This window comes from Salvelinus fontinalis, chromosome 30 (genome assembly GCF_029448725.1).
Source record: "Salvelinus fontinalis isolate EN_2023a chromosome 30, ASM2944872v1, whole genome shotgun sequence".
NCBI classification, from domain to species: Eukaryota; Metazoa; Chordata; class Actinopteri; order Salmoniformes; family Salmonidae; genus Salvelinus; species Salvelinus fontinalis.
In genome coordinates this window covers 34,744,845-34,770,171 of record NC_074694.1, presented here as the reverse complement: position 1 = coordinate 34,770,171, position 25,327 = coordinate 34,744,845, and the positions used below count along the sequence as shown (strand labels likewise).

The window sequence follows — 25,327 nt, the reverse complement described above, 5'->3', positions numbered from 1 at the left end:
TGATTTGAACAGGTTTATTTTATTGGTAACATAACGAGGAAGATGGTAAGGGAAAAACTGACCAAGTGCTGTAAACTACATCTCACTAGGGTGAGTATACAGAACCGATCTCACGTGTGTACCGTACGACCGGTCTCAGGTTGAGTGGATAGGGGCGGAGCGTGCCAGGAGCTCAGTGATGTAAGCGTTGTTATGGGCAACAAGCTCCTGCTTCATGGCTTTAAGCTCCGCCTTCACCTCCTGGTCAGTCATGGTGACTGCCGGCAGAGATTTCACCTTCTCCAGAAACGACTGGATCAAACCCTCTCCCTCCTGGAAAGAGACAGTATTAGAAGGTTGGAGTAATTATAAGCCAAGTCATTCTACACAAAACAAATATATAAAAGCAACATGTAGTGTTGGTCCCATGTTTAATGAGATGAAATAAAAGATCCCTGAAGTTTTCCAAAAGCTTATTTCTCTCATTTTGTGCACAAATGTGTTTATATCCCTGTTAGTGAGTGTTTCACCTTTGCCAAGATTATCAAGAAGCTGGGGACAAAAGGAAACAAATGTCTGGTTGAGGGAGCATGCAATTGGCATGCTGACTGTAGGAATGTCCAACAGAGATATTGCCAGAGAATTGAATGTTAATTTCTCTACCATAAGCTGCCTCCAACCACTAACCACTAACCACACCAGCCCAGGACCTCTACATCCGGCTTCTTCACCTGTGGGATCGTCTGAGGGGGGTTGGGGGGGGGCGGTGCTGGGGAGTATTTCTGTTTGTAATAAAGCCTTTTTGTGGGGAAAAACTCATATGGATTGGCTGGGCGTATGCCCTCCAAAGCTACACGCCTGCCCAGTCAGGGGAAATCCATAGATTAGGACCTAATTGAAATAAATGATTTTACTGATTTCCTTATATGAACTGTAACTCTGAAATTGTTGCATTTATATTTTTGTTCTACATGTCAAAAAGACAACAGCCAAAACTATCTTGTCGTAGTGTTTACCTGTTTATCGCTGCGTCGTTTCTTGGCCTCTGGCCCCTCCTCCCCACTAGGCTCCTCCTGAAACTCCTCCAGTTCTGCAGCCTTCTGCTTTGCCATGGCGACCACCGCCGGTGGGAAACACGCCAACTCCGCCACATGGATCCCAAAACTCTGGTCACACACACCTAAACACACACATACTTTGTCAAGCGCTGCGCTGATGTTTGTGTGTATATACTGGATACTACAGTGTAGTGTGTGTACCTGGTTTGACCCTGTAGAGCATGGTGAGTGTGTGTTGCGTGGTCAGAGCGGTGACGTGCAGGTTGCGGACGGTGGGGTGGTGTGTGGCCAACGCCGTAAGCTCGTGGAAGTGAGTGGCAAACAGACAGAAGCAGCCAATCTTAGAGGCAATGTGTTCACTGATGGCCCAGGCCAGACCAAAGCCATCGAATGTAGATGTTCCTCGACCCAACTCATCGATTATTATTAGAGAGTTCTTCGTGGCAGAGCTAGGGAGAGAAAATAGTGTAACAGTTGAGTCAATGTACAGGCAACTGCCAAAAATAATGGATACAAAGTACATTGAAAACAGGTGTGGTTGCTGAGTTAAGCAATTAACATCCTATCATGGTTAGGGTCATGTATAAAAAATGCTGGGCAGGCTATTATTTTGGCTATGCCCCCACAGGATGACAATGCCTCTTTCCACAGGGCACCAGTGGTCACGGAATGGTTTGAGGAGCATGAAAACGATGTAAACCATTTGCCATGGCCGACTCAGTCACCAGGCCTCAACCCAATTAAAAACATATGCATGAGACAGCATTTTCTACCACCAACAGAAAATTGTGGAACAATGGAGTCGCATTCCTCCAATGGAGTTTCAAACACTTGTAGAATCTATTCCAAGGTACAGTGAAGCTGTTCTGGCTCGTGGTGCCCCAAAGCCCTATTAATACACTTTATGTTGCCGTTTCCTTTATTTTGGCAGTTACGTGTACATGTTCATTGTCAATGATGCACGCAAAGGATTTGACTAAACTAAAAGAGAAAAGAGCTGCAGAGATGGTGCCGTGTGCGTGTTCTCACCGGAGAATAGCTGCGGTCTCCAGCATCTCTGACATAAATGTAGACACGCCCTTGAGCTGGCTATCTCCCGCCCCCACACGGCACAGACAGCTGTCAATCATGCTTAGCTCCGCCTTCTCACAGGGGACAAAGCAGCCAATCTGAGCCATCAGAGAGATCACGCCCACCTGCCTGATGAAGGTAGACTTCCCGCCCATATTAGGACCTGTGGAGGGGAGGGAGGGTTAATGTATGTAAATCTGTACGTCAGGCCAGAGGGGTGTGAGTGTTTGTACTAAAATGAACGTAGCAAATACAGTACAGAAGAGCATTGTGCATTTCTCGAGCTAAATGTATCAAGAAAAATGTACACATCTCCATGGTGTGCTCAGTTTATGAGTATTGACCCTTATACAGTCTATGGTATGGACACTAGTGTTGTCGTGATACCTTAAGTTTAACTTCGATACCAGGTTAACGATTGGATTTTGAATTTTAAGACCCCTTAAGATATAAAGTAAAAAATGATTGGATGAAACATTGAATTTGCATTACTGCTATTAACCAATAAGAATGCAATGAATAACATATTTACTACATTGGAACAGAGGTCAGTTCAAAAGATCAAAAGGACGTTTGTTCTGAAGTGTCCTATATCTCAGAGAAGATCAGGAAACCATTGGTTTATTTTTTATTTACATGTACTTATTTGAGGCACTAAACGTTCATTTTTTAAGTCGGGTACCGGGGATCTTAAGACGAGTCTTGTGAGGCTTGTTGGTATTCTAGAGCAGAACGGAGAACCCCATCGTGTTCGCGAGTCATCTTTCAATAGAGTGGTCATAATAGTTTGTAGGCCAAACTGTTCGGACGCCACAGACGTGTTCGTGAGAAGAACGATTTTTCATTATGTCTCACTGCTCTGCCACAGATGCGTAAGGGCAATATCGGCGGATGCGGTGGACTGAGACGCAGCCATGCAAAAGAAACAGATTTCCATCTTAAACTGACGGATTTTGATGTTAATTTGATTTCCGAATGTAATTCATCAATTATCCAGTCGATTGACTTTTTAACAATCTAACTCCAAAACATAACGGTAATCAATTATTTGAATGGTACATCTCTTGATGAACTGGCTAAATCAAGATGTAGCCTAGGTCTATTCACAATACAGGTGAATGCATATTATTGAGTTTTTTTAGCTAATTTCATGGGGCTACAGATGACAAATAGTCCCTTCCATTTAGGATTGATTTAAATAACAACTGCCAGGAGAACTTAGAGTTGTCCTGACCAACAAGTGTGCGCCGTCTCGAAGAACGTAATGAGACGTGGGGAGAGGAAGTGGAATCTGACCTTGTGGGAACCAGAAGGAGAGGAAGATTTGTTTTTGTTGGCGAGGGAGACTAAGTGAATTAATAACGCTTTTGGTGGCAATCCGCTTTGAAATCAGCATATTTTGCATTATGGTTTCACAAACAAAGTACGAGGGTAGTGAATTCAGCTGTAAACTAGCAAAGAAAGTTAGCCTACAATTAAAGCTGGAAGCTACCAGTATCTTCTTTCATAGTGTTTTAGCCTGTGTGGACATTGTTTTGCGAACAGTAATTAACAGTTTCAACATTTCTACATGCCGTGTTGCATTATTCAAGTGTACCAACTTCTCTGCAGCAGGAGTCGGGAGCTAACAATGCAGCCCAGACAACTCGAGCAATGAATAAGTGTAGCGGGATCTTTCCTCTACGCTATAAAAAGGGGCTGCACTGATTGACTTGATCGTGTGAGAGACGCGTGACAGAAGTACCGAACGTAACAATTATAGTACCGAACCGGAGATCGTGAATGGAACTTTGCCCTGGTTTCCAATGTCCTCCGACTTGGTGTTCAGTCAAATCCCTAAACGGGTGAATGAACGGCTGCAGCCTCCTCTGAAATCCTCTCAAAATAAAAGAACTGTGCATGTGTACCTGTGATGATATAGAAGCTCTGCTCCCCCTGGATGAAGGATATATCATTAGGTATGAAGGCTGTGTCTGCGTCCGACTCCAGGCAGGGGTGTCTGGCCTGTTGGAGCTCCAGGCGCCTGCGGTCCACAGCCAGGAGGCGTGGCCTGACGTAGGGGATGGGGGCAGAGACTGACGCCACAGAGAAGCTGACCACCGCATCCAGCTGGGCGATGACGTCACTCAACGACTGCAGGGGGTCCACGTAGCCTGGGGACGTCCAAGGGTATATTTAAGAAAAGGAAAAAAGAGACTCCTTTCCAACATGCATTTCTACTAAAAATGCTACATCAAACCTGATAGGAAGTTGCAGAGTGTGTGTGTGTGTGTGTCTCACCCGCGGCGATGCTGATGATCTCCTTAACGATGGCGTTCTGAGCCTCCTCATACTCCTCTCTGTTCCTGGTGTAGTCTTCATTCAAAGAACTCAGCTTACTACACACACACACACACACACAGAAAGTTAGCTCACCGCAGGGCAAATTGTGTGTATGCGTGTGTGAGCGCGCCAGACCTGTTGGTGAACCGGACTCCATTCTTCTGGACGTCCAGCGTTGTGAACTTTTTGTTGTTCCTCAGACTCTTCTCCTCTTTACAGGTCACCCTCAGGTAATACCCCAACACATTGTTACACTCCAACTTCACTGTCTTACCAGCATCCAGACCTAAACACACACACACACACACACACAATTAAATACACTGGTGTATGTCTATTCTGTGTGTGTGTGTGTGTGTGTGTGTGTGTGTGTGTGTGTGTGTGTGTGTGTGTGTGTGTGTGTGTGTGTGTGTGTGTGTGTGTGTGTGTGTGTGTGTGTGTGTGTGTGTGTGTGCGTGGTGTACCTAGTTCCCGTGCTGCGCTGTTCAGTACGCTCTGCATGCTGTTCTCCAGTGTGTCCATCTTCTCCCTCAGCTCAGAGAGCACCGGGTCAAACGACGCCTTCACCAGGAACTCATGGTGCTCCACCTGCAAAAACACACACGGTTCACATCTAGTGTATTCTACCACGGAGCACACACACACCCACCCTACCTGGTTCATATCCAGTGTATTCTACCACGGAGCACACACACACACCCACCCTACCTGGTTCATATCCAGTGTATTCTACCACGGAGCACACACACACCCACACAACCTGGTTCATATCCAGTGTATTCTACCCAAGCACACACACACCCACCCTACCTGGTTCATATCCAGTGTATTCTACCACGGAGCACACACACACCCACCCTACCTGGTTCATATCCAGTGTATTCTACCACGGAGCACACACACACCCACCCTACCTGGTTCATATCCAGTGTATTCTACCACGGAGCACACACACACCCACCCTACCTGGTTCATATCCAGTGTATTCTACCACGGAGCACACACACACCCACCCTACCTGGTTCATATCCAGTGTATTCTACCACGGAGCACACACACACCCACCCTACCTGGTTCATATCCAGTGTAGTTTCGATCATCTCCTGGTACTTGATGAAGTCAGCCTGCAGGTCTCTGAGAGGAGAGATGAACACTGCCTCCAACAGCATCTGGTGACTTCCTACAACACAGGATGGTGCTACGGCGTTAGTGTGTGCGCGCGCATCTTAGTATGTGTGTGTGTGTGTGTGTGTGTGTGTGTGTGTGTGTGTGTGTGTGTGTACCTTGGTGTTTCTCCAGAGCCAACAGGAGTGCAGGGATCTGGCCCACGGCCTGGTAACCGCGGTAACAGTCCTGCAGTGTTGCCGAGAGTCGGTGAAACTTTTTGGACAAGCGGTGGAGATCTGGGAACCGCCGCAACAGATCGTCCTGAAGAGTCTGTCTGGCCTCACCGTCATTCACGAGACACTCTACCAGATCCAGTCTACACACACACACACACACACACAGACAGTGAGAAATCACAGGTAGTGTCTGCAGTACTAGGAAAAACCAGAAGGTGGCAGCAGAACAGAGGGCTACAGGAAACACGGCTAATACTTCTGGGAACGCCTCGGAGCAGACTCGACAGACCAGGGGGTTGGGAAGTCAATGGGAGAAGTGAAAAATGGATCCTTAGTTATTTTTCTCTAAAATCTAAAAGGCACAACCCACAGTCGAGCCAGTGGCTAGATTTCCATTAACTTGTCCAGTGATTTTTTTGTTGACATTTAAAATGTAAAACTTTGCATAGAAAGAAGATGCGACAATTGCCTGCCCATGGTGCGTTTCCATGGAACTGTTTTGTCAACAAAAAAAAGGTTCAAAATCTAGACTGAGTCAGGTTTGTAGGCCTCCTTGCTCGCACACGCTTTTTCAGTTCTGCCCACACATTTTCTATGGGATTGAGGTCAGGGCTTTGTGATGGCCACTCCTATACCTTGACATTGTTCTCCTTAAGCCATTTTGCCACAACTTTGGAAGTATGCTTGGGGTCATTGTCCATTTGGAAGACCCATTTGGGTCCAAGCTTTAACTTCCTGACTGATGTCTGGAGATGTTGCTTCAATATATCAACATAATTTTCCTTGCTCATGATGCCATCTATTTTGTGAAGTGCACCAGGCCCTCCTGCAGCAAAGCACCCCCACAACATGATTCTGCCACCCCCGTGCTTCACGGTTGAGATGGTGTTCTTTGGCTTACAAGCCTCCCCCTTTTTCCTCCAAACATAACGATGGTCATTATGGCAAACAGTTCTATTTTTGTTTCATCAGACCAGAGGACATTTCTCTAAAAAGTACGATCTTTGTCCCCATGTGCAGTTGCAGACCGTAGTCTGGCTTTTTTATGCCGGTTTTGGAGCAGTGGCTTCTTCCTTGCTGAGCTGCCTTTCAGGTTAGGTCAATATAGGACTTGTTTTACTGTGGATATAGATACTTTTGTACCCGTTTCCTCCAGCGTCTTCACAAGGTCCTTTGCTGCTTTTCTGGGATTGATTTGCACTTTTCGCACCAAAGTACGTTCATCTCTAGGAGACAGAACGCGTCTCCTTCCTGAGCGGTATGACGGCTGCGTGGTCCCATGGTGTTTATACTTGCGTACTATTGTTTGTACAGATGAACGTGGTACCTTCAGGCGTTTGGAAATTGCTCCCAAGGATAAAGCAGACTTGCACAGGTCTACAATTTTTTTTCTGAGGTCTTGGCTGATTTCTTTTGATTTTCCCATGATGTCAGGCAAAGAGGCACTGAGTTTGAAGGTAGGCCTTGAAATATCTCCACAGGTACACCTCCAATTGACTCAAATGATTTAATTTAGCCTATCAGAAGCTTTTAAAGCAATGACATCATTTTCTGGAATTTTCCAAGCTGTTTAAAGGCACAGTCAACTTAGTGCATGTAAATTCTGACCCACTGGAATTGTGATACAGTGAATTATAAGTGAAATAATCTGTCTGTAAACAATTGTTGGAAAAATGACTTATGCACAAAGTAGATGTCCTAACCAACTTGCCAAAACTATAGTTTGTTAACAAGAATTTTGTGGAGTGGTTGAAAAACGAGTTTTAATGGCTCCAACCTAAGTGTATGTAAACTTTCGACTTCAACTGTATGTGATAACATCACGTTCCCCGCGTACCTTACAAATTGATTTGTCAATCATCAGTCATCACAATAAAGAAAGTTGGATGATAGAATCTACCGGTCGAACAGATAAAAATTTATTCTAGCTTTAGAAAATGTATCCTACATCTGTGGAATCCATTACAATTGACGCGATGATATTTTGTGACATTGCTTTTGTTGAAGAAAAGGTGTCAATGTACTAATGTTGATGACGTCCACTCACAGCAGTGCGACATGACTTGTTTTGAAGATGTCATATTGAAGGCCATGTCAGCAAAAGAGGTCCAAGTAGGATGACAGCATATTCAAATCCTGCAGTTAACTTGATTTTCCTGTGTTTTATATATTCCACACTATGAGGTTGGAAGAACGCTGTGAAATGGTGAAAATGCCCTTTTAGTCTCAGAGCTGTTTGAAGAGACAGCCTGAAATGTCAGCCTGTTCAGATGAGATGGAGTATTGACCTGCCTGGTGACATTAGTTAATAGATCAATAATGCCGCTTTCCAAACAACTGGGCACTCGGAACACTCCGACTTCGGTGCTTTCAAGACAACTTGGAACTCAAAACAATTAACTCTGGGAAAAAAATAACTTTGAACGGTCATCCAACTCGGAAATTCACACATCTTTCTAGAGCTCCGACTTTGCGACCTGAAGATCACTGACGTCATAATTTGATGTAGCCCCCACCCCTGCATTGGTCCTTAAAAGAAAGATTAACCCATTTTGAATGTTATATCATATGTGAATCTCTGAGCGGTGTTCTATCGATTCCCGGGGTCATTTTATGTGTATCGGAGCTATTCACCATTCAAGCAGGCAGTAATAGTTGGTATGGTAAAAAAATGTATCATATGATTAGTCATTCCTACAACCTTGACAAAACGAACTCTTCCATTTGTCAAAAACAATTTCATATCGAAGGAGAGCCTTTTATTTGATGGCCTGCACAACACAACCGTTAGACCCGTGCTTCTACACCTGCATTGCTTGCTGTTGGGGGTTTTAGGCTGGGTTTCTGTACAGCACTTCGAGATATTAGCTGATGTACAAAGGGCTATATAAAATAAACTTGATTGATTGACCTGATGACACATTCATGCGCATGAGCTTAGCGAGCTAAAGTCGCCATGACACTGCCTACAAACCTGATCAGGGATTTCTATTGTAGAAGCAGTTTCTGGAGTTTTTCATGGATATTCTCTTTGGTACAGTACTGAGATGAGCGAAAGAGAAAGGGAGAGGGTTGAAGAGAAGTTGGACCTCACCTCTCCTCAATCCTGTTCTTGTCCATGAGTGGCTGTTTAATCCACTGGTTGACCAATCGCTGGCCCTGAGGGGTGCGGCACTTATTCAGTAGCCCGGCCAATGAGTGGGCTCCACTGGTGTCATCGGGAGAACCCTGGGGAGAACGAGCCTATCAGGACAGACTCAGACTGCCAAGAAACACAAGGACGAAGTCTCACTTCAGTAGATTAAAAACGTTTATGCCTGTGCACAGCGCTTCTAAAAATGAATCCGTCACCCAGCTCTTCACGTGTGAACGCACAGCCCCCAGCCAGGCAGTGTTGCAGCGTGATGCAGAAATACTTAGCACATTTTACAGTGTGAATTCGGTTCAGGGAGATACAACCATATTTTCTACAACACCATAGTAGTTAGCCACAGCCTACAGCTAATGCAAATGCCATAGCAACTCCCGGCACAAAACCTCAGCTCCAGGCCTGCTGGAGGCAGGTAGCCTAGTGGTTAGAGCGTTGGACTAGCAACCGAACGGTTGCAAGATCGAATCCCCGAGCTGACACTGTAAAAATCTGTCCTTCTGCCCCTGAACAAGACAGTTAACCCACTGTTCCTAGGCCGTCATTGAAAATAAGAATTTGTTCTTAACTGACTTGCCTAGTTAAATAAAGGTCAAATTAAATTTAAAAAGACAGGCTGGGAGAGAGTCAAAAGTGCATTCTAACAGGCCTATTTGCTTAACATTGGAATGATATTCTAAAATTATATATTTCCATAACCTAAATAATTACATATGCGATGACTAACCAGCCATATCATTGATGGAAACCTGGACATTTTACTAAGCCTATAGCCAACAGTCAAAATCCAGCATTTCTTCATCTACTGACCAAAGGCAGTAAGGCACAATCCTATTGTTGCATCGTCAGATATTCCCTCCAAGTTCCTACTATTACGCTGTATATCCATCTCTGTCGCATTCTTTTTTTTTAAACGTACGCATCAGGTGCACATTTGAGAACGGTGGTCTCCCGTAATAGCATTTTGGAACATTGTGGCCCGCGCTTGTAGTGTGAATTATTCATAGTTGATCAACTTAAGCTAAATGTTACCTGAAAGAGGTTGAGGGCTTGTACAGCAGCGTTGTCCAGCCTCATGTACTGGCTCAGGTCAAGGGTCGTCAAGCTGAAGGAGCTGAAGTTTGATTGGTCAGACAGCAACTCCAGGTAACGAACCACTGCTGCCAGGCATGACATAGCTACCTGGAACACACAGACATGTCATTTTACGACTAACGGAGTGGGTTGTGTTTGGAAACAGTCATATTATCCCATGTGCGGCGTGGTTAGAAAAAGAGCTTTACTAATGGCAATGCACGCTGGCACAACAAGCTGCTGCAACCCAGACCGACACAGAGCGGTAACAATTGTTTATTAAGACTCATCCAATGCGAGTAGGTTTGTGTGTGTTACCGGTTTGTCTAGTTCAGGCAGAACGTTGCAGGCGTTGGCCTCCCCTTTCCTGGTCCGTAGCAGTCGGTTGAGGTCCTGGGTCATGTCTTTACCACTGAACTCTGTTCTCTTTCTGTCTGACAGCAACACACCGCCACGCTGCACCACCTACACACATGATATACAGTGCCATCAGAAAGCATTCAAATCCCTTGACTTTTTCCACATTTTGTTAGGTTACAGCCATCCCCTCTACAATGGCGCCAGAGGAGATGGCTGTCGTTTCACGGTCTCCTAGCCTCCTCGCTTCTAGATATCAGGACAGCGATTACTCACCTCGTACTGGAAGAAAAATGTTACCTTAAAAAGAGTCTGACACAAAGGATTTACTTCGGACAAAGGCCCTCATTTCCGTCATTTGCAGGAGAAAGAGAGATATCGGGACATAGGTCGGGGTGCCTTGTAAGGATCCGACGGCGAGTGGGTAATCTGCCTTCACCATCAGTCCTATTAGCCAACGTACAATCATTGGATAACAAAATAGACGAACTACGATCACGTATATCCCATCAACTGGACATTAAAAACTGTAATATCTTATGTTAAACCGAGTGGTGGCTGAACGACGACATGGATAACATACAGCTGGCGGGTTTTACGCTGCATCGGCAAGATAGAACAGCTACCTCCGGTAAGATAAGGTGTGGCGGTCTGTGTATATTTGTAAACTACAGCTGGTGCACAAATTCTAATAGTAAGGAAGTCTCAAGGTTTTGCTAGCCCGAGGTGGATTATCTCATAAGCTGTAGACCACACTATTTACCAAGAGAGTTTTTATATTCTTCGTAGCTGTCTATTTTACCACCACAAACCGATGCTGGCACTAAGACCCCACTCAACGAGCTGTATAAGGCCAGAAGCAAACAGGAAAATGCTCAGAGGCGGCACTCCTAGTGGCCGGGGACTTTAATGCAGGTAAACGTAAACCAGTTTTACCTCATTTCTATCAGCATGTTAAATGTGCGACCAGAGGGGGAAAAAAACTCTAGACCACCTTTACTCCACACAGAGGCACGTACAAAGCTCTCCCTGTTCCGAACGACTGTGTGATCACGCTCTCCGTAGAAAATGTGAGTGTGACCTTTAAACAAGTCAACATTTACAAGGCTGCAGGGCAAGACGGATTACGACGTGCACTCTGAGCATGCGCTGACCAACTGGCAAGTGTCTTCACTGACATTTTCAACCTGTCCCTGATTGAGTCTGTAATACCAACATGTTGTTTCAAGCAGACCACCATAGTCCCTGAGCCCAAGAACATAAAGGTAACCTGATTAATGACGACCAACCCGTAGCAATCACATCTGTAGCCATAAAGTGCTTTGAAAGGCTGGTCATGGCTCACATCAACACCATTATCCCAGAAACCCTAGACCCACTCCAATTTGCATACCGCACCAACAGATTCCCAGATGATGCAATCTCTATTGCACTCCACACTGCTCTTTCCCACCTGGACAAAAGGAACACCTATGTGAGAATGCTATTCTTTTGATTTCAGCTCAGCATTCAACACCGTAGTGCCCTCGAAGCTCATCACTAAGCTAAGGACCCTGGGACTAAACACCTCCCTCTGCAACTGGATCCTGGACTTCCTGACGAGCCGCACCCAGGTGGTAAGGGTAGGTAACAACACATACGCCACACTGAACCTCAACACAGGGGCCCCTCAGGGGTGCGTGCTCAGTCCCCTCCTGTATTCCTTGTTCACTCATGACTGCATGGCCAGGCACAACTCCAACACCATCATTAAGTTAGCCGACGACACAACAGTGGTAAGCCTGATCACCGACGACGAGACAGCCTATAGGGAGGTCAGAGACCTGGCCGTGTGGTGCCAGGATAACCTCTCCCTCAACGTGATCAAGACAAAGATGATGATTGTAGACTACAGGAAAAGGAGGACCAAGCACACCCCTATTCTGATTGACGGGGCTGTAGTGGAGCAGGTTGAGAGCTTCAAGCTTATCGGTGTCCACATCACCAACAACCTATCATAGTCCAAACACACCAAGACAGTCGTGAAGATGGCACGACAAAGCCTATGCCCCCTCAGGAGACTGAAAAGATTTGGCATGGGTCCTCAGATCTTCAAAAGGTTCTACAACTGCACCATCAAGAGCATCCTGACTGGTTGCCTCCTACCGCAAGGCACTACACGGCTAGTACGTATGGCCCAGTACATCACTGGGGCCAAGCATCCTGCCATTCAGGACCTCTATACAAGGCGGTGTCAGAGGAAGGCCCTTAAAATTGTCATTGACTAGGGTGGCAGGAGTCTAAGACATCTCTCTGCTACAGCACGGCAAGCGGTACCGGAGCACCAAGTCTAGGTCCAAAAGGCTTCAACAGCTTCTACCCCCAAGCCATAAGACTCCTGAACAGCTAATCCAATGGCTACCCAGACTATTTGCATTGTCCCCCCCTCTTTTACACTGCTGCTACTCTTATCTTAGCACAGTCACTTTAACTCTACCTACATGCACATATTACCTCAATTCCTCGACTAACCTGTGACCCCGCACATTGAATCTGTACCGGGAACCCTGTATATAGCCTGACTACTTATTTTACTGGTGCTCTTTAATTATTTCAAAATGATAATTTTTTACTCATCTATTTTTCTTAAAATGTTTCTTAAAATTGGTTAAGTGCTTGTAAGTAAGCATTTCACTGTAAGGTACACCTGTTTATTCGGTGCATGTGACAAATAAAACTTGATTTGTAATCGTCCACCCCCCCAATCTACACACAATAGCGCATAATGACAAAGCAAAAACTTGTTTAGAAATGTTTGCTAATTTAGTAAAAATAAACTGAAATATCACATTTACATAAGTATTCAGACCCTTCACTCAGTACTTTGTTGAGTCACCTGGCAGCGATTACAGCCTCGAGTTTTCTTGAGTATGACGCTACAAGCTTGGCACACCTGTATTTGGGGAGTCTACCATTCTTCTCTGCAGATCCTCTCAAGCTCTGTCAGGTTGGATGGGGAGCGTTGCTGCACAGCTATTTTCAGGTCTCTCCAGAGATGTTAGATAGGGTTCAAGTCCGGGCTCTGGCTGGGCCACTCAAGGACATTCAGAAACTTGTCCCAAAGCCACTCCTGCGTCGTCTTGGCTGTGTGCTTCGGGTCATTGTCCTGTTGGAAGGGTAACCTTCGCCCCAGTCTGAGGTCCTGAGCAAGTATCACTGTACTTTGCGCCGTTCATCTTTGCCTCAATCCTGACTAGTCTCCCAGTCCCTGCCGCTGACAAACATCCCCACAGCATGACGCTGCCACCACCACGCTTCTCGGTAGGGATTGTGCCAGGTTTCCTCCACATGTCAGATGCCACAACATGGCATTCAGGCCAAAGAGTTCAATCTTTGTTTCATCAGACCAGAGAATCTTGTTTCTCATGGTCTGAAAGTCCTTTAGGTGCCTTTTGGCAAACTCCAAGCGGGCTGTCATGTGCCTTTTACTGAGGAGTGTCTTCCGTCTGGTCACTCTATCATAAAGGCCTGATTGGTGGAGTGCTGCAAAGATGTTCTTCTGGAAGGTTCTCCCATCTCCACAGAGGAACTCTGGAGCTCTGTCAGAGTGACCATCAGGTTCTTGGTAACCTCCCTGACCATGGCCCTTCTCCCCCGATTGCTCAGTTTGGCCGGGCAGCCAGCTCTACGAAGAGTCTTGGTGGTTCCAAACTTCTTCCATTTAAGAATGATGGAGGCCACTGTGTTCTTGGGGAACTTCAATGCTGCAGAAATGGTTTGGTACCCTTACCCCAGATCTGTGCCTCGACACAATCCAGTCTCTGGAGGTCCACGAACAATTCCTTTGACCTTCTTGCTTGGTTTTTGTTCTGACATGCACTGTCAATTGCGGGACCTTATATGAAATAGGTGTGCCTATCCAAATCATGTCCAATCAATTGAATTTACCACAGGTGGATTGCAATCAAGTTGTAGAAACATCTCAGGGATGATCAATGGAAACAGGATGCACCTGAGCTCAATTTTGAGTCTTATAGCAAAGGGTCTGAATACTTATGTAAATAACGTACACAAAAATGTCCAAAACTTTTCGCTTTCTGATTATGGGGTAGTGTGTGTAGATTTCGGAGTTTGTTTTATTATCCATTTTAGAATAAGGCTCTAACGTAACAAAAATGTGGAAAAAGTCAATTTCGTCTGAATACTTTCCGAAGGAAGGACAGGTATATACAGTTCCAGTGAAAAGTTGACACCTACTCATTCCAGGGTTTTTCTTTATTTATACTATTTTCCACATTGTAGAATGAATAGTGATTACATCAAAACAATTAAATAACATATGGAATCATGTAGTAACCAAAAAAAGTGTTAAACAATTCAAAATACCCACCCTGTGCCTTGATTACAGCTTTGCACACTCTCAACCAGCTTCATGAAGAGGTCACCTGGAATGCTTTTCAATTAACAGGTGTGCCTTCTTAAAAGTTTGTTTGTGGAATTTCCTTCTTAATGCATTTGAGTCTATCAGTTGTGTTGAGACAAGGTCCCTAAGCCCTATTTGGTCAAATATCAAGTCTATATTATGGCAAGAACAGCTCAAATAAGCAAAGAGAAATGACAGTCCATCATTATTTTAAGACATGGTCAGTCAATGTGGAAAATTTCAAGAACTTCCTTCAAGTGCAGTCGCAAAAACAATCAAGCGCAATGATGAAACTGGCTCTCATGTTACCTCTGCTGCAGAGGATAAGTTCATTAGAGGTAACTGCACCTCAGATTGCAGTGCAAACAAATGCTTCACAGAGTTCAAGTAACAGACATCTCAACCACAACTTTTCAGAGGAGACTGCGTGAATCAAGTCTTCATGATCGAAATGCTGCAAAGAAACCACTACTAAAGGACACCAATAAGAAGAGACTTGCTTAGGCCAAGAAACACGAGCAATGAACATTAGACCGGTGGAAATCTGTCCTTTGGTCTGATGAGTCCAAATGAGATTTTTGGTTCCAATCTCGGTGTCTTTGTGAGACACAAAGTAGCTTAACGGATGACCTCCGCATGTGTGGTTCCCACCGTGAAGCATGGAGGTGGTGTGATGGTGCTTTGCTTGTGACACTGTCAGTCATTTATTTAGAATTGAAGGCACACGCATTCTGCAGTGATACGCCATCCCATCTGGCTTGCACTTAGAGGGACTATCATTTGTTTTTCAACAGGACAATGACCCAAAACACACCTCCAGGCTGTGTAAGGGCTATTTGACCAAGGAGAGTGATGGAGTGCTGCATCAGATGACCTGGCCTACACAATCACCCGTCCAAGAGTGTGCAAAGTTGTCATCAAGGCAAAGGGTGACTACTTTGAAATAACTAAAATATAAAATAGATTGATTTGCTTAACACTTTTTTGGTTACTACATGAGTCCATATGTGTTATTTCATAGTTTTGATGTCTTCACTATAATTCGACAATGTAGAAAATAGTAAAAATAAAGAAAAACCGTTGAATGAGTAGGTGTGTCCAAACTTTTGACTGGTAGTGTATATAGACTCACACACACAGAAATACATACACACTCACTCCCTTTATCACCTCACCTCACTCCCTTTCTCACACAGCCACTCCCCTTTTCACACAGCCACTCCCCTTTTCACACAGCCACTCCCCTTTTCACACAGCCACTCCCCTTTTCACACAGCCACTCCCCTTTTCACACAGCCACTCCCCTTTTCACACAGCCACTCCCCTTTTCACACAGCCACTCCCCTTTTCACACAGCCACTCCCCTTTTCACACAGCCACTCCCCTTTTCACACAGCCACTCCCTTTCTCAGACTTCATTCTCCTCCCACAAAGACATTTCTCTCTGTTGCATAGACACACGCAGACCTACCTGTCGTATGTTATCAGTGTTGTCACCCTGTGGTAGCAGACATTCCTTAGGGCTCAGCTGCACAAGTAGAGCCTCCAGGTTACAGAAAGTCTCTCCATCAAGGAACTCACACACTCCCATGGTCCTTAGGGACGCGTCCACATAGCCCACGCCCACCACGCGCTGTCCGTCACCCCCGACAGCCAACCGTACGGCCACAACCCCCGCTGAGCCAGCCCCTCTTCCCTCAGCCCCGCCAAATAGAACCTCCTCAAACTGGCTCAGATTCCCTGGAGACGCCTGGAGAGAGGAAGTAGTGAAAGAGAGAACTATTACAACACTTATAAATGTAATCTTCAGATTGTGTCTATATGGCTGTGTTTGTACCTTGTACTCCAGTTGCCAGCTGTGATCCTTGGTTTTGCTTTGGTTCCTGTAGACTTCCACTCTGTATTGTTTCACCAGCAGCAGGTCTCTGACCAGAGCCTCAAAGTTTGTCTTGCTGAGAACCACACTCTCCAGCTTGCGGCTACCTACACACACACACACACACACACACACACAATAAATATAGGTCATTAAATGAATGATCGTGCACTGCTATGTAGTTAGTTGCAGCACAAAAACTCAACGTGAACTATTTTAGACAGCTAGCTAGCTAGATGGGGAGCAATGTCCTGCTTGCCACAGTAAGGATGGAAGTAGTTAAATAGTGTAGCTAGCCAGAATAGAGTCCGGGTTACAGCTAAAGAACATATAGAACAACGAGACAGATATTCACTGGATGTATAAATGTGAAGCATCTGCTTGGCGTTTCCACTCACTACCAGATATGGTAGTGAGAGGAAGCCCACTGGCTGGCAGTGGGAGAAAATGGAGATTAGAGATTTTGGCCGACATTCTTCAAACTCTCTCAACGATTAAACATTTGATCTCAATACAGTTCCGGTCCCAAAACTACAATCTGTTATGAACAGTATGGACTAAGGTTTGTAGACTTCACCCTTAGTAAAAACATTTTTTTTTTTAAATGCGTTGTTTAGGAGTGCAATGGCGAATTGAGTTACTGCACACTCGCAGTTCACAGAGTAGGCGTTCCCTAACGACAATAAGCAGATGATCCTATTACGCGCTAGTTCGTGCATCGCTCTGCCCCACATGGCTCATTTGTTCCCATTGGAAACGACAGGCTGTGGTCCATCTTGGTTTAGTTATATAAATCTTTGGCTGAAGCACATTTTTTGTAGTGATTTTAACCAAAATGTACTACTGCGGCAATAACGTCTGACGTTACATGGAAAAAATATACATTTTTAAAAGCGTCCCAACAGTGACATCAGGCGTGTTCCTTGACAAATACTTTGATTAACGAGGCACATGCTGTGTAAATTCTCATAACCTACTACGAGAAACTATTCCGGTCGTAACAGTATCGAAGTGGCGTGGTTTTAGGTTCCCAAATTGGGATTTAGCTAGCGTCTAAACTAGCAAGCTAACCATAGGCCACGCAACTAATGCAGTAGTTTAGCATCTAGCTATCAGGATTAGCTTACATAAAGTGGAAAACAATACAGATGGCTAGCTTTGTGAGCTAAATAAGTGTAGCTACCTGAGCCCAGGGTCTTGATGACTCCGTTGGTCTTGAAAACCTCCTTGGCGGCGAACTGAGCGTCGGTCCCGTGCACCGTGTAGTAGTCACCCCGGTCGAAGACCCTGAAGGTGGTGTCTGGCTTCTCCGGCATGGAAAAGTAGTAGGTAAGGAAGCCATGTTCGGTAGCAGCGTCCATGGACAAGCTCTGTTTCGGTTGCACCGCCATGCTGGAATCTCCCGCCACGGACTGGAGCAACAGGAAGTTACGTCAGGGCAAAGATAGAACTATGAGACAGATATTTCACCGGATGTATAAATGTGAAGCATCCGGTTGGCGTTTCAATTCAGTACCAAATATGGTAGTGAGAGGAAGCCCAGGCAGTGTGAAAAGATGGAACAAAATATATTTTGTCCGACATTCTGTAAAAAAAATGTTTTTAATGATTTAACCTTTAACTAGGCTAGTCAGTTAATAACAAAATCGTATTTACAATGACCCTAACCCGGACGATGCTGGGCCAATTGTGCACCGCTCTATGGGACTCCCAATCACGGCTGGTTGTGATACAGCCTGGAATCTAACCAGAGATAACACCCTTGATAGCTGCTTCGAAGATCCACACACAACAAATTCCAATCCCACAACTTCTTGAAACAAAATAAACCCACTTCTCTTTACTCTCATCGACGCCACCTCATCCACAATTTTAATATAGACTTCAAACGGATCTCCCAGGTATCATCATCAATTCAAAACCCTTATTCCAACCAAAAACGACTAGTTTCCACTACCATTTTACTTCTCTTATTTCCTTTTGCATTCTCCACTGTAATACAATTCTTCTCACTCTCATCTCCACTCGACACGCCATCTGATTCAAACAAAACATTCGCTCCCGCCATTTTCCATGGCCCCCGAGTTGGCAACTTTAGTGTCAAAGTGTCGTAAAAAGATTAAATGTGGGCCTCCCGAGTGGCGCAGCGGTCTAAGGCACTGCATCGTGGTCTAAGGCAGTGCTAGAGGCGTCACTATAGACTCGGGTTCAATCACGGCCGATTCCCATAGGGCGGCGCACAGTTGGCCCAGCGTCGTCCGGGTTTGGGGAGGGTTTGGCCATGGGGCTTTACTTGGCTCATCGCGCTCTAGCGACTCCTTGTGGCGACCAAGGTTGACCGAGGTAGTCAGTCGAACAGTGTTTCCTCCAACACAGTTGTGCGGCTGGCCGGCGGGTGTTAAAAAGCGGGGTTTGGCGGATCATATTTCGGGGATGCGTGACTCGACCTTCGCCTCCCTAGCCTGTTGGAGAGTTGCAGCGATGAGACAAGATCAAAATTGGGGAGAAAAAGGGGTGAAATACAAAAAAGGATTACATGTGTTTTTATAGCTACAGTAGTTACAAATCATAAGCTATTCTAAAAGTGTTGTTGGTTATAAAAGAAAGGGTCCCCACACCTGGATTATGGTTGGAGTTAGCCTGGAAACCTGAAGTTAAATTTGATTGAAATCTACGATGACAGGCACAACTGAGCGTTTGGAGCAGAAAAGTTTCCTCTCACCACCTCCACAAGCCAGAATGTTGAATAAAATCATATTTTAACTTACTTTACCAGTTTTCCGTGTGGTTGGTCCTTTTGCAGGTAGGAATGGGAACCAATATATCCACAGGAAAGTATAATTACATTAACTTTTCAATGTGCTGGTACGTTCAGATTTCTCTCCTGAAGCATCCAATGTAATTCAACGTTGGTCTTCAGGCTAGGTTGGGGTAAGGCCTGGGCCTCCTTCCTCAGAGCCTTCGTAGTGGTAATATCATCATTAGAACCTTCTTATGATGTATCTAGTAGCCGAGGTGTTTCCCATATCCTTCGTTACTAAAGTGGCTCTTAAAAACCTTTGCACATCTACAAGTGCTTTTTTTGCCCTTCCACTTCATTTTATTCATAGAAGATCTCTGCTCAACATAGCCTAAACATCTTGATTCTATCTGTCTGACTGTGACTGCTGGTTACTTCAGAATGAAGTTGACTACAAATACAAAGTTGCCAAATGATTTATTTGCAATTGTTACAAACAAGTAAGTGAAGGATACAATTATGCTTTAAATGAAAACCAAGATGACTGCATTGGGCTACATTGGTCTATCAAATTATTTCATTTGTCACATGCGCTGAATACAACTGGTGTAGAATTTATCATGCAGAGTCATTGTAACACGAGGACACTAGGGATAAAATGAAATACACAAAAATAGAACTATATACTGTACAGGGAGTACCAGTACCAGATCAATGTGTAGGGGTACAAGGTATTTGAGGTAGATATGTAAATGAAGGCAGGGTAAAGTGACTAGGCTTCAGGATAGATAATAATAAGAGTATGAATAAAGAACAGTGTAGCAGCAACAAATAATGAGTAAAAATGTGTGTGTAATGTGTATGTGTGTTTGTTGTTGGTATGAGTGTCTGTGTTATGTGTGTGCGCATGTGTATGGGTTTTGTGTGGGAGTGTCAATGTAGTGTGTGTGTGTGGGAGTGTGTATATGGTGTGGAAATATTGTTTAGTGAGTGTGCGTATGGTCAGTGCAAGATAGAGTCAGTGCAGATAGTTTGGGTACCACTAATTGATTATTTAGCAGTCTGGCTTTTTAGCAGTCTTATGGCTTGGGGGTAGAAGCTGTCTTGGAGCCTGTTGGTCCAAGAGCCGATGCTCCGGTACCGTTTGCCGGACAGTAGCAGAGTGAACAGTCTATGGCTTGGGTGGCTGGAGTGTTTGACAATTTTTCGGGCCTTCAGCTGACATCGCCTGATATAGAGGTCTTGGATGGCAGGGAGCTCAGCCCCAGTGATGTACTGGGCTGTCTGTACCACCCTCTGTAGCGCTTTGCGGTCAACGGCAATGCATTTGCCATACCAAGCGGTGATGAAGCCAGTCAAGATATAGATAGATGCAGTTGTGGGTTAACAGGGAGTACAGGAGGGGACTAAGCACACACCCCTGAGGGGCCCCCGTGTTGAGGGTCAGCGTGGTGGAGGTATTGTTGCCTACCCTCACCACCTGGGGCTGGCCCGTCAGAAAGTAGAGAATCCAGTTGCAGAGGGAGGGGTTCAGTCCCAGGGTCCCTAGCTTGGCGATGAGCTTGGAGGGGACTATGTTGTTGAAAGCTGAGCTGTAGTCTATGAGTAGCATTCTCACAGAGTTATTTCCCCTCTTGTCCGGGTGGGAGAGGGCAGTGTGAAGTGCAATTAAGATTGTGTCATCTGTGGATCTGTTGGGGTGGTATGCGATTTGGAGTGGGTCTAGGGTGTCTGGGATGATATAGGCTTTTTCAATCATATTGAAATCAATTTCATGTTCAATGAATTGAGTTCTATTTTGCAAATAGGATACTGTCTGTAATTTTTGTCTCAATGTGTTTCATGATGTGTGACAACGTGCGGAATAATAGGACCAATCTGTGATTTAGTGCATTATTATTATTGGGTAATCACAATAAGCCCCCTCAATAGCCTATTTGCAGCCATAGGTGGAAATATGTTGCTAGGATTTAAACCATCATTAGTATAGTGGAAGAATTCTAATGTTCAGGTAAGATTTGAATGGAGAAAGCTGATCCGAGAGCAGTGCTGCTTTTCTTTCGATACTATCAGTATCGACACATGGTCTAACAAAGCACTTAGCCAACCTTCTTCTCACTATGTGCTTGTTTGGGAAACACTTTTAAAAAGTTGGTTCGTAAATAGCGACGCATCTGGTACGATCATCGTTAGTTTCAAGGCAAGTGGGAAACGAGGCCCTGGACATTTCTGGTGATGGCTGGCTCTATTTTCACAGTTCTCTATTCTTCTTTTTTAGTGAAGGTCTCTATATGTCTTGTGTTCTACTTGGTGTGTGTGATACCTATTTACGGGTGAGAAATGACAGATCTCTTAATGTTGCCAGGGCGACCAATGCCATGGCAACACAGATGATATCAGATGTGTGTGTTTCAACCACCTACGTCTCTGCTGGCTGCAACGCCCTCTTTTATTCTCTCTCTTGCTCTCTCTCTCCCCCATATTGCCGCAGGGTATTGGGGATCACTCATCTCTGTTACAGACAGACAGACAGACACACACACACATTGCCCAGACCTTTTCAAACCGTTTCTATTTCAAACCTTTTCACACAGTGTGCACAACACTTCATTCACTTTCACTCACAGCTAAGTTGTAAGTGGATTCTGAAGGTGTACACCCTGATAAAGGCAGATAACAAGCCGAAACATGTTTTTAAATATAGAATTTCTACCCAAATAAATAAAGGCATTTTAAATCAATTCGTTCATCCTTTTGTTTTTCCTCCAGAGTGCCTTGAAGGGAAAAGGCCCACAACAAAATGTTCTACATTTGTTTTACTAAGTGGTGGCCATTATCCCCTTTGTTATTCTGAATTATTTTTAAGTCAATGTTAAAGAACAGTGTGATTGTGCAAAGTCGTCATGCAGATATATATATATTTTTTTTTAAATGGGCACAGGAACATTGTGGTCTAAGCCTGCATTTGATACTATCACTGTAATAAGCAAGCATTGCTTTATCAATTTTCTAGAACATTGTGTCTATTTCCATAGATAAAAAATAATTTTGTGTCTTTTTATTGCTGAGGGAAAATACAGGCAAAATCATGCAACAACAAAAAATGGTTGTCAAAATCATCCCACCATTCGATGAACCACTTCCCTTCACTTTTTCAACGTCATTCATCATTCAAAATAGCAGTCAGTTTCCATTTTGTCAATACGCACTATGTGAGTACACTGCTGTTACGCCTAAAATAACCCTTCATACGACACAAGTGCTTTACTCATTAAACATGACTCCAGAGATATCCTGATGACTATTCTACTTTATGACAATACAGTATCCTGCTTTGTTACTTTTGTGGACCCTCACACTGAATTGCAATACAACATAATTTCCCTTACCAGATTAGTGGGAAACTAAGTTGAACTGCAACACACACACACACACTCCGGTGCCGGAGTTCTGACAAATATGCCGGTTCTGCTGTTTGATAGATGCCTGAAACTCACATGAAGACAGAAAATGTGTTGATTACAACATAGCAGTGATTCACCTGAGAGGCCCAGAGTGACAGACTACAGTAGATTACTACTGCAGCATCACACACACACTCAGACCTAGGATAACTGTAGTTTTAACTATGCTTTGTGGAAGGTAACTATTTTTAGGGACGAACAAATAGTTACTTTGGAGCTGACTACAACTATTTGAATACAGATCCTCAAAAAGCACTACTTTTTAAAACTATTTGAATACAGATCTGAGAACGCAACTACTTTATTTTTTAAATATTTGAATACAGATCTCAGGAAGTGACTACTTTTCAGAAACTATTGGATTGGATACCTTCAACTAATGCCAGGGCTGTATCTGGAGCTGCATGTTGAAAACAGAAATAAAATGGATAGAGCACCAACAATGTCCTATGCTATTCCAATCTATCTCACAGTAAATTTGATCTACACAATAGATCACAATTTCTATCTAAACATTCGGTAAATACCCATTCTCCTTAAAACCTCTACAGGATTGGTGGGTCCCCCGTGGGACGGTTGAGCTAACGTAGGCTAATGCGATTAGCATGAGGTTTTAAGTAAGAAGAACATTTCCCAGGACATAGACATATCTGATATTGGCAGAAAGCTTACATTCTTGCACTGTCCAATTTACAGTAGCTATTACAGTGAAAGAATAACATGCTATTGTTTGAGGAGAGTGCACAGTTATTAACTTGAAAAGTTATTAATAAACCATTTAGGTACATTTGGGCAGTCTTGATACAAAAGTTTGAACAGAAATGCAATGGTTTATTGGATCAGTCTAAAACTTTGCACATACACTGCTCCCATCTAGTGGCCAACATCTAAATTGCGCATTGGCTGGAATAATACATTATGGCTTTTCTCTTGCTGTAAGGGCTGTCTCTCTCCTCATCCTCGGACGAGGAGAGGAGAGAAGGATCATCAGACCAAAATGCAGCATTCGGGAAATAAGCCATCTTTTTATTATTAACGACGGCAACACGAAACAAAACACTTTCAAATATACAAAACAAGAAAACGACGTTGACGAAACCTGAACATAAACTTTACATAACTAAACGTAAACTCACGGACAGGAAACAGACGACATCAAAATAAACGAACAGCCAAACAGTCCCGTATGGTACATACATTCGACGACACAGGAGACAATCACCCACAAACAAACAGTGAGAACGCCCTACCTAAATATGACTCTTAATTAGAGGAAAACGCAAACCACCTGCCTCTAATTAAGAGCCATACCAGGCAGCCCAAAACCAACATAGAAACAGATAACATAGACTGCCCACCTAAAACACATGCCCTGACCTAAACACATACAAAAAACAACATAAAACAGGTCAGGACCGTTACACTTGCATTTCAAAGATGATGGTACAAAAAATACAAAAAAGCACATGTTTTTTTCATTGTATTATCTTTTACCAGATCTAATGTGTTATATTCTCCTACATTAATTTCACATTTCCACAAACTTCAAAGGGTTTCCTTTCAAAATGGTATCAAGAATACGCATAGCCTTGCTTCAGGTCCTGAGCTACAGGCAGTTAGATTTGGTATGTCAGTTTTGGTGTAAATTTAAAAAAAGGGGCAGATCCTTAATGTCCATTGCCCCAGGTAATCAAGTCAAACCATTTAACCAATGGTACTTTGTACAGATAATAAGTATAAATTAGTTGTGATGCTCAACTAATGTATTACCTTTTCAACATGCCACCGAAAAGGTCAAAAGCTGCAATTATGATACCTGAAAATACTGCAGAGAAATTCAAAGTCATTTGCAAACATTGCGAACAGCAATTTGTTCCTAGAAAGATCTCAATTGCATACTTCTCGCGCCCCCAGGGGTACGCCCAATGCAGTCGGGGTATGCAAAATAAAAATGTGATTCACCTTTCTTTTCTTTTTTACAGTCCATTTATATTTTCTAACTGGGCTATACATGTGGGTGATTTTTTTTGTCACCTGAGTAGCCTCGTTTCACTTCCAAAATCTAATTAATCTATCTCCTGTTCAGCGAAATAACAACACAATGTTAAATACAGGTAGCCTAGTCAAATAATTAACATCCAATCCCATTAAGCGTTACTCTCTCGTGGGAATTCCCCTAACGGTCCGTATGTAGCCAAACGTAGCTGCTGCTCATGTTGGTATCTGTACTGATGGCGCAAATGCCATGACAGGGAGACATAGTGGAGTGGTAACGTGCATGCAAGCAGTTGCTCCCGACGCCACTTGGGTACACTGCAGCATTCACCGAGAGGCTCTTGCTGCCAAGGGAATGTCTGACAGCTTGAAAGACGTTTTGAACACTACAGTGAAAATGTTGAACTTTGTTAAAGCAAGGCCCCTGAACTCTCGTGTATTTTCTGCACTATGCAATGATATGGGCAGCGACCATGTAATGCTTTCACAACATTCAGA

At 44.1% G+C, this 25,327-nt stretch overlaps 1 protein-coding gene across 2 annotated transcripts; it reads right to left on the bottom strand.

The window, feature by feature from the left end:
• Nucleotides 1–18,069, bottom strand: msh2 (mutS homolog 2 (E. coli)). 2 transcript variants are annotated; one of them, XM_055890603.1, is made up of 16 exons: nucleotides 17,814–18,069; nucleotides 16,592–16,737; nucleotides 16,226–16,504; nucleotides 10,314–10,460; nucleotides 9,954–10,103; nucleotides 8,868–9,001; nucleotides 5,714–5,913; nucleotides 5,501–5,610; nucleotides 4,895–5,018; nucleotides 4,566–4,716; nucleotides 4,389–4,486; nucleotides 4,016–4,261; nucleotides 2,067–2,271; nucleotides 1,239–1,486; nucleotides 996–1,159; nucleotides 1–312 (listed from the first exon to the last, which is right to left on the bottom strand). In XM_055890603.1, the coding sequence occupies exons 1-16, from the start codon at nucleotides 18,019–18,021 to the stop codon at nucleotides 136–138; spliced, it is 2,787 nt and encodes a 928-aa protein (XP_055746578.1). In that variant the 5' UTR covers nucleotides 18,022–18,069; the 3' UTR covers nucleotides 1–135. The 2 variants fall into 2 exon arrangements, with proteins under 2 accessions (XP_055746578.1, XP_055746579.1); XM_055890604.1 differs by lacking the exon at nucleotides 17,814–18,069 and adding an exon at nucleotides 16,986–17,201.
• Between the last annotated feature and the right edge of the window lie 7,258 nt (nucleotides 18,070–25,327).